The following is a 10236-nucleotide window of genomic DNA, read 5'->3' on the forward strand; positions in this document are numbered from 1 at the left end:
GCTACAGTTTATGCAACCCAGATTTTGTTTTCATTTGAAGAAATGAAGATGGTGGCACCAGGATTGTCCTGCCAGGCATTTTTGACAATGTCCGCTTTGGCCGTGTGAGTAATAAAGTTATTGATCCCATAGTGTAGTTCATCTGTTTGTATTGGGGCTGGAAAAGCTTTGTTTGTTGGTTATGCATTTATTCCACATTATTGGCTCTCCATTTCCTTGTTTTGAAATAGACTGGGAAGATCTCTGCAGACAGCTTCCAAAAAAGTTTTTTTGAGTGGGAAGCTGTGCAACATCTGCAAAGAGGAGCCCTTCATCTGTCCTGCGTGCACCCCAAATATGCTTGCAGTTTCCGTGGATGGAAATCGCAAGCATTACCGGTTCAAGAATGCATCTAGGTACTCCAAGATATGTTTAAGAATATATAACTCTTTATTATGCACCAATCAACGTTAGTCTGTAAGATTTTGGAAGCTGTTGTGAACCTTTGTTTAATTTAGATCCGAGGAACAGGCCATTTTTCAAGGCGTCTTCATAGCCAAGGATGAAGACGTTGCCATATTTGTGGACCACATACACAGGACATCCAAACATGTAAAACTGCAGACTATAATTATATATATATATATATATATATACACACATCACTACAATAACCTCCTACTGAAGGGTTTGTATAGGTGAGTCTTTTGACCATTTTCATCAACCATTTTAGGTCTCTGGGAGAGGTGTTTGTGGAGGGGAGTGGTCAGCAGCTAGCGAGACCTCCCAAAGATCCACCAGCAAGGTAGATGAGGAGGGACTGGAGCTTGCGGTGTGTAGGCATGGTGTTCTGCTGCGTGCTCTCAATATGTACAGGGGAGAAATGTTTGCTTATCCCCTGTATTTGCAAGAAAAGCTTGCCAGCAGGCAAATCACTTTCTTCTGTATGGATGTGACCTGCAAGTATTGGCCCTACCTCCAAAAAGTTGCAAAAAGCTGTCCAGAGCTCCAGCCCCTCCTCAGCATGAAGCCGTTCCTGTCTGTATTTCATGCCAAAGCTCATGATTTCAAATGCGAGGTAAGGAAAGATTTACTTAATAGAATGACTTAATCTGCACATGAATGTCCTCATGTTTTCAGTGTTTTTTTTTTTGTATTTTAACCAGGTCAAATGGAGTGGGGCATATCAGGAAGGGGCTGGCCTAACACTAGGCGAGGAGGTTGAGCAGTGCAATGCCTTCCTCTCTAGGATTGCAGTGACCACAAAGCACATGTCAAAAGCTGGTGAGATGACCACATACTGCACTAGTTAGATGGTATGTATAATAAGAAATGGGTATAATGGTTACATTATATATGTTCTGTGTTTGTAGGACGCACAGACATGCTGACTCTCTTGGCCATGCGCTGGAATCAGCAAAAGTTGGACAATTTGGCCACCTCACTGTCTCACAGATATCACAAGGTAATGACATCAGTATTTTTCTTTTTTTCTTTAAATGTTCAATATTCTGTGTTAGCAGTATTTAAAGCCATGGGCTGAACATGTGTTTCTTATTTATTGTTATCTCTGATTGTTGTGAAAGAAATTTGGAGTCATCAGTGTTCAGTGAATCAAATCTTTACTTCATGCATAAAGGAGAGACCCTGTCACCAAGAAGGTCTAAATGTTCTCTCCCGTTTCTCAAGAAGGCTCTACCATTTATACAGAAACATCAAAGTAAAACAAACACAGACACAAGAAATAACGTTTATGACCCCATTAGATGTTACCTAATGTTTACGACGACTAACAGATACCATTATGTGGAACCCTTACGTTGACCCTTCCTTATCATACACTTTCCCCAGCCTCCATTCACAGCTTGACTGTTTGTAGATAGTTATCTTAACCACTACAGGAAACAGAGGAAAGACTGGTTATTTCCCACATTTCCTCCCTTTTGACACAGAGTGTCAACATATTTTTTGGGAAATCACATGGTCTCGTTAACTAACTTTTTCTACGACTAACCACTGCAAACATATTTGTATGAGTTTAACTATTCACTCTCAGAATATCACAAGAGAAGAAATAAAACACACCAAAAAAATTCTATTCACATTATTTCTCCATCTGAATCACTCTCACTATACGGGTTACCTGGGGCCCATTCTGAAATGTGACACACATTTGATTCACAATCCTTACTTTGTTCACAAGGTACTTTCACATACAATGGTGTTCTGTCACCTCCAAGTACTCCCCCTATCCACCTATACACAAACGCTCGCATACAAGTGAGTGCACAAGTACAACAACAAAAAGTTATACCAAACACAATTAGCACAGGGATACACACATGAACAATCATTGCAACCCAGGGACCAAATTGTTCGTTTAACCATCTATTGAAACTAAAACCTGCTGATTCAGAGGGACCAAATGAGTCACGGATCTTCTCCAGTGCTGTAATCACACTAGTAATGTTATCTGAGTTATCAGGGATTACTGTAACACATGAGTCACCTGTTAAATTTAAAGTCAGACAAAGACCTCCAGTTTTTGCCAAAATATAATCAAGAGCCATTTCGTGCTTTAACAGAGTTAACCTATGGGATTTGTCATTTGCCGCTAAATATCGGAAGCCTTTTATAGTTTCATTAGCAAAACCAGACATTGAATATGTAATGTTGTCAATATGGTCAGCCAGAAATGTAACACCATACCAAGGCAATAATCCGATACCCCATTTTTCTCCCAATGAAATACGCCAATGATATGATGAGAGGGTGGAAAACTGTGCCATCTCTCGTTTATGGACGTGCATAGGGTTTGAATTTTGATTCAGAGTTATTGGGAGTATTGCTAAATTAGCAATAGTTAAGTTAACAAAATAACAACACCCAGACCATTTTGGTGGTAAAAACAAGAATGCCTCATTACCACAAAGCCAATAAAAATTTCCAATAGGAGGTATACCTTTATGTGCAGGAGCATGAAGATATTTATTGACTAGCACAGTTTCTTTATTTCTAAATGTTATTTTAATGGGACCGAACTTAACTCGATTAGTGTTTAAACTAATAACAGGGTTTGAACAATGTGAGATTCCCATGAACTGACCTGTGCCGTTTGAACATAAACAAACAGAATGTGAGAGATTTGTGCTCTTGTTAGGAATCTCAGTTGGTTCAGCATAAGTGGAATTTGAAGGGAAAGATTGTGGAACCATGTTCTCACAAAACCAATCTACACAAGATAAATACATATTTGCCTGATATGTCGTATGACTATAGACTTTCTTTCTCGCCGTATACCATGCATGGTGAGAAGCCTTACACGATTTCCGACTTGTAGTGTCCATGTGGGGACAATCAGCGTAATATTGCACTAAACTAATGACAGGATCTAAACAAGGACAATGTCTCACCTCCAGCTGGAACAAGGAATGCCAGTTAGCTGGAGGACTCTGAACAATTAGTACAGTAGTGTTTGAGCCGTACACCTTGTTTTTCATCCATCCAATGAAAGAATACCAACTATTTTTTTGGTTAGAATTATCAAGCAATTCATTTGCGTTGAAATTCCACGGTTTCCAATCAGTGTGTTCAAAAAGTTGTCTTTTCTTCCTGACTAATTCTTCTGTGACAGTAACTTTTTTGTCCATGTCTTCTGGGATCTCTTGATTCTGCATGGGTGACACACCCACGCCACCTTTGCCCTCAGTGTCTTTGTACTCCCTCGATGTTTTCAGTCTTTCTTCATTCCTCGGTGGAAGAATAGGTGTCAAAGTGTGAATGATGTCAGTTTGACTGGTGAATGTGAGTGAATCAGTAGTATGTATGGTTGTTGATGTTATATGCTGACTTTTGAAGTCCATTTGTCGCAGGCTGTCATTTTTCTGATGTCCAGGCCATTGGACTGACACGCCTGTGGTGATGATCCCAATGAAGAAAACTGCTAGCAAGGTTTTGCAGCATTTTCCTTGATTAATTTCCCGTTGTTGTTGTTCCGTTGGATAAGGCATTCCCAGGAAAGGGTTTACAATGGGTCGCATGGATCCAGGTATCCCTCTCAGCTATCCGGACGGCAGTTGGAGTTGTCAGCAGCACTTGGAATGGTCCTGACCACCGGGGTTGATGCCAATGCTTCCGTCTGAGGTCCTTAACCACTATCCAGTCTCCGGGCCGTATGTGGTGTAGTTCGGCTACTGCAGGGTCAGGAAGGGCTGCTTTCACCTTAGGGAAGATAAACTTGAGAACATGGTTAAGTGCACAACAATATCTTAACATGTCATCATCCATCCCTAACAGAGTTAGTCTGTTTTGAGGATAAGGAGTATTCGTCATTCGCATAGGACGCCCAGTAAGAATCTCATAAGGAGATAATCCAGTCGTTTTATGTGGGCGTCCTCTCATGAACATGAGAGCGAGGGGTAGAATTTCAACCCATGGCAACTTTGTTTCAGCCATTAATTTTGTTAATTTTATCTTCAGGGTCTGATTAGCTCTTTCTACCGCACCTCCACTAGCTGGATGATACGCACAGTGTGTTTTTAGATTGATCTGAAGGCTTTCTGCTAGACTTTGAATGACACTATTCACAAAATGAGAACCATTGTCACTAGTCAATTTGGATGGCAAACCCCAACGTGGTATTACTTCCTTCAACAGTGATTTTGCCACTGAAACGGCCGTTGCATGCCTACATGGGAAACATTCAATCCATTTTGAAAACATGTCAACAATTACAAGGCAGTACTTGTACCCCTTGCATGGAGTGAGCTCAATAAAGTCCATCATCAAATGTTCGAAAGGACCTTCAGGTTTCGGATGTGCAGATAGAGACATTTGCACACCTCTGCCAACATTATTAGTGGCACAAATTACACATTTTTTACAAAAGTCTTCAGCAAATGTTGAAAACCCTGGCGCATACCATAGTTTATTTACAATATCTAACATCCCTCCTTTTGACGCATGGTCAGGACCATGGGTCAACTTAGCTAGAAAAGGGAATATAGATTTTGGAAGGACTGGAAGACCGTTTATGTCTACCCAGACTTCAGATGGGAGTTTTGTGCACCCTTTTTTCTTCCAGAATGCTTTCTCCCCAGCATCAGCTCCTGTTTGAAGCAAAGAGACATCAATGAGGGAAAAAAATCATCCTGGACAGTTAGGGGCATTTGCAAAATTGGGGAGGCAGGACAAAGAGCAGCTCTCTTAGCAGCTGCATCGGCTACTGCATTTCCCTGTGACACTGGGTCGTTAGAACCAGTGTGGGCTCTGCATTTGCATACTGCTACAGAGACAGGCAGGAGTAATGCAGACAAAAGGTTGAGGATGAGTGGTCTGTGAGCAATCGGTTTTCCTGTGGATGTAAAGAAACCACGGTTTTTCCACAAAGTGTGGAAGTTATGGCATACATTGAAAGCATATTGTGAATCCGTGTATACTGTAATATTCTGTTCCGCTCCTAGGATGAAAGCACGGGTTAATGCAAATAACTCTGCTGCCTGAGCAGACAGGTTATTTGGCAGTCTGGCACTTTCAACTATAACTTGTTCAGTACATACAGCAAAGGAAACACAAGAGGAACCATCAGCTGGATTCCTCATGGCACAACCATCTACAAAGAAAACAGAATCAGCGTTAGACAATGGTGTATCAAACAATGCATCCCGTGGTTTTGACACAATGTCAACAACCTCCAAACAAGGATGTGGTTCTCCATCTTCAGCTGTAGGAAGCAGAGTTGCGGGGTTAAGAACAGTACATCTTTTCATAGTAACATGCGACATAGTTAGTAAAACATTCTGCCAATGCAATAGTCGTGCTGGAGTTAAATGAGCCATTTTAGCCTGCAGGATTAAAGAATGGACAGCATGCGGGACATGCACAATCAAGGGACACATAGCCACAATATCTGCTGTGGCTAAAACTGCTTCTGTAGCAGCCGCTACAGCCCTTAAACATGTTACCATTGCTCTTTCTGTAGTAGAGGGACGCTTTGAATAGTACCCAATTGGTCTTTGTTTGTCACCATGGGACTGAGTGAGGACTGCTGACATAAATCCATTGCATTCCGAAACAAAAAGATTAAAAGGTTTTGTCGGGTCTGGAAGTCCTAAACAAGGTGAGCTAGATAGTGCTTGTTTTAAGTCAGTGAAAGCTGTCTCTGCCTCAGGAGTCCAAGTCAACAAGTCAGTCATGGCCAAATGTTTTCCCCCATGTGTGATGTCATACATGGGTTGGGAGATCTCCGCAAAATTCCTAATCCATGGACGACAATAACCTGATAAGCCCAAAAAGGACATCATTTGTTGTTTTGTAAGTGGTTTTGGAACTTCCAATATTGCTTGAATGCGGTCAGGACCCAATTTACGACCTTCCGGAGTGATTATATGGCCAAGATACCGCACTGATTTTGAGACAAGCTGCAGCTTGTCTTTTGACACCTTGTGACCATTCTCTGCCAGGAAACAAAGTAGAGACACTGTATCTCTTCTACAATCTTCCCTTGTGGGTGAACATACAAGAAGGTCGTCGACGTACTGTACAAGTGTACTCCCACATGGTGGTTGCCAATATGACAGGTTTTCTGCTACAGTCATTGCGAACAAAGTGGGACTGGAGGAGAAACCCTGTGGCATCCGCGTCCATGTGTACCTTTTACCATTAAAAGTAAAAGCAAACCAGAACTGTGAATCAGGGTGAACAGGGATACTGAAATACGCATTTGCTAAATCTATTACTGAAAACCAACAAGACTCTGATGGAACCTGTGACATTAGAGTTGTAACATTTGGCACAGTTGGGGCTGGGTGTTGCACAGCATCATTAATGGCTCTGAGATCCTGAACTGGTCTCCACCCCCCATTTGGTTTTTTGACAGGCAGAATGGGGGAGTTGCATGGTGAGTGAGGACATTCCACGATGGCACCTTGTTTTATTAGAGATTGAATGACAGGATCTATGCCTTCAACAGATTCTGGACTAAGTGGATATTGCCTTTTACAAGGTCTGAAAACAGATTTTGGCTGAACAGTAACAGGAATTGCACCTTTTATGTTTCCAAAATCAAATTTACTTTTAGCCCACAATTTGTCAGGTACTGTTGAAACCAATGCTTCCTCTTCAGTGGTTAAAGTCATAAGTGTAACTTCATTTGTATATGTGTGGATCTTTCGATCGACTGCTTCTCTAATGTTCACAGGATAAGATGTGACTTTCATTGATGGGGAATAACAACTGTCATTTGATGTGGTTTGCCAGTCTGACGCCTGTAAAGCTGCTTTAACCCAAGGTCCCATTTCTGTCCATGCAACATTTGATTTTTTTGTCAATGGAATGTGAGGGACAGACCCAGGTATTGAAAACAAGGTTAATTGAGGTGTCGACAGATTTACTGACGCAGCTGCAAAATCTAAACCCACAAACATTTTATCTATACCTATTACATCATTATCCCCTCCCACATTCCAAGTATCTTCATAGTTGTAATCTTTAGTTTTTGGTGAGAAATGTGACACACACTGCAAATGCTCAGGTGTCTCTGTAACCTGTGGTATCATGGACAACAGTTTATCTATATCCCTAGAATTTAGAAGGTCCCAGGAATATTCGTAATCACTCCCAGGAACACAGACAGGATATAGACCAGCTGTGGCACATGTTACTTTGATTCCTGTAGAATCACAATGTACATCGATGCCTAGAGTACACATAAGGTCTCGTGCTAACAAATTAACAGGACATACGTCAGAAAGAAGGAATTGATGTTCACCTCTATAATCTCCAAAACATACGGTCAATGGCTCAGACAATGGCTCAAAACCTGGAACCCCTGAAGCTCCTATTGTCTTTAGGAATTTACTTGTTTTGGGTGCATCAGGGAACAATTTGGATTGGATTACAGAGACCTGTGCTCCCGAATCTACAAGGAATGTCACATTAATACCTTGTACATACAGAATCAACGTAGGGGGTGTTTTAGAGTCTCGGGTTAAGTGTACATATTGTTGATATGTGACAACTAGTTCATCACTATCTTCGGTAGTGTCTACTCGTGTGTATGTGTCTATGTGTTGAATGCTCTGACCTGCCTCCACTGTCTCCTATGGTCGTGCTACCTGTAGCCCCGGGGACAGCACAGAGAGACCTCTTGGTGGTGCGTGAGGCCATGATTCCTCTGGACTTTGTCCTCCTCGCTGGTTGTACTCAGTTGTAGGACAATCATATGACAAATGCCCATAGCCTTCACAATTATAGCACCGCACCTTGTTGTGTCCTTGGCTGTTCTTCCTCTGGGAGTTCTGGTGCGGACCCGGTCTGCGTCTACCTCTGTTGTTGGGTTGGCGAGGCTGCCATTTCTTTTCAGGATTTTGAGCCCCACCCTGCTGGTAATACATCAGTTGAGCATTTTGAAGTTTTCGTGACTGCTTAGAGTCCAAATCTACCTTATTTCGCTCAGCGTGCAGAACGTGTGTCCAGACATTTGCTATTGTCCCAGTTTCCCATCCGACACATGTAGCCATGACACGATCCTTGAGGCTAGGGTGGAGACCATTAATTAAAGCTGTTTTCAGCAGGTCATCGTATGCCTCGTTTTGTGCATCAATGCCGGAGTGAGCTGCAAAAACGGATTCCATGCGAGTGCGGTAGTCAGCTGCTAACTCACCCTCCTTTTGTTTAGTGTTGTGAATCTCAGGCCAACACACTCTTAAGGGGAAAGCAGCCCGCACAGCGTCAGCCAGGCTGGTCATCATGTCGTGGAACCTCACCGATCCAATGACTGGGGATGTTGACCAGTTGGCCGGTCGGATATTGGCCCATCTGAGTTTGAAACACCTCCGACTCACAGCTTCTACCTCCTGCAGAGTTGGATTATACATGGTTAATAGCTGTTGCATTGCTATTACCCACTTCTCACCTCCAGTCTTTTGGGGATCTGGCAGTTCTCCTGCGATCTCTTTTAGTTCATCTGGCTGCCATGGCCTGTACACCAACACTTCCGGATCCCAGTGGACATATTCCTCTTCACCAGTTGGCCGTGGCTGTGGATTTGGAAATGTCAACATAGGCATCTGGTGCGCGTCTCCTTTTTCCCTTTGACTCCTCAGCCAGTAATCGAAAGAAGCTGCTAATGGAGAGGAGACATTTCTGGAAGAGGCAATGTTAGCTGGTTGAGACACGTTATCAGTCCGTTTGTTTTCCCTCATAGGTGTTGGAAGGGTAGACAGATCAGGGTACAGCTTTGGCTTCTCCTCCTTCTCCTCTTCAGAGCCATTTCGGGATTCAGCTGTAGGTGATTGTCCTGCTGCTTGTGTCTCTGAGGGAGGAGGGGGTGCAGACACGGGGAGAACATATGGAGGAGGCAGATTCTCTTCTCTGGCCCTACGTCTCTGTCTTGCCTTCTTTTTATCACCTTCTTCTCCTATCTCCTGTGTTAACATTAATCCTGCAACAGATTTTGCTTCCCTCAGAGCTGCTTCTCTTTCCCATTTCAAAAACTTGCCAATCTACCTTCTTCTTTACTTTCTTTTCCTTTCTCCCTTCTAACAATACCCTGCACCCTTTCAAACAATCAGTACTTAATGTGCCTATTATAGGAAACACTTCCTCGGTCAAATGGTGCCGGAGTGGAACATCGTCAACAACACTTTTACCCAATTTCTCTGCCATCAATTTAGATGGACCCGTAAGAGGATCAGATACTGACTTAAGTTTTCCCGTTTTGTTCCCCATGTTGTCTATTGATTCACTTGAACGGATGTGCTTTTAACTTCCAATGGGCTTATTGTTCACTCAAACTTCTTCACTTATTCTAATCTTCCCATGCCAGCATGGTTAGATCTTATCAAACACACACTAACTTTGGATAACTTTTTCAGCCAGGTGGTTTGTATGACACATACATTCCGAGCAACGCACCATGGTAATATCCACAAAGGATATTTAGACACTGAAATAAGTCACTACAAAGTTTATTTTCATTACCACACACACTAACTTTGGATAACTTTTTCAGCCAGGTGGTTTGTATGACACATACGTTCCGAGCAACGCACCCTGGTAATATCCACAAAGGATATTTGGACACTGAAATAAGTCACTACAAAGTTTATTGTCATTACCGCATCCACACGCCCATTTTATTATAGTGGGGAATCGATCATGATCATATAATTAATATTATATATATTGTCCAAAATCTTTAATCCCTCTGTATAATTGATTCAAAACTCATGAACATCTAGCACATATTTTTATGAT

The 10236-nt window shown here is 42.3% G+C and overlaps 1 protein-coding gene across 1 annotated transcript; it reads left to right on the plus strand.

Annotated features, from left to right (window-relative positions):
* Positions 1–336: 336 nt before the first annotated feature.
* On the plus strand, positions 337–5459 carry LOC122762303. The gene is made up of 6 exons (XM_044017499.1): positions 337–395; positions 498–591; positions 713–1057; positions 1146–1263; positions 1353–1444; positions 5442–5459. Exons 1-6 carry the CDS (start codon positions 337–339, stop codon positions 5457–5459), a joined length of 726 nt encoding a protein of 241 aa, XP_043873434.1.
* Positions 5460–10236: the final 4777 nt, after the last annotated feature.

This window comes from Solea senegalensis, unplaced genomic scaffold (assembly GCF_019176455.1).
Source record: "Solea senegalensis isolate Sse05_10M unplaced genomic scaffold, IFAPA_SoseM_1 scf7180000015506, whole genome shotgun sequence".
NCBI lineage: Eukaryota > Metazoa > Chordata > Actinopteri > Pleuronectiformes > Soleidae > Solea > Solea senegalensis.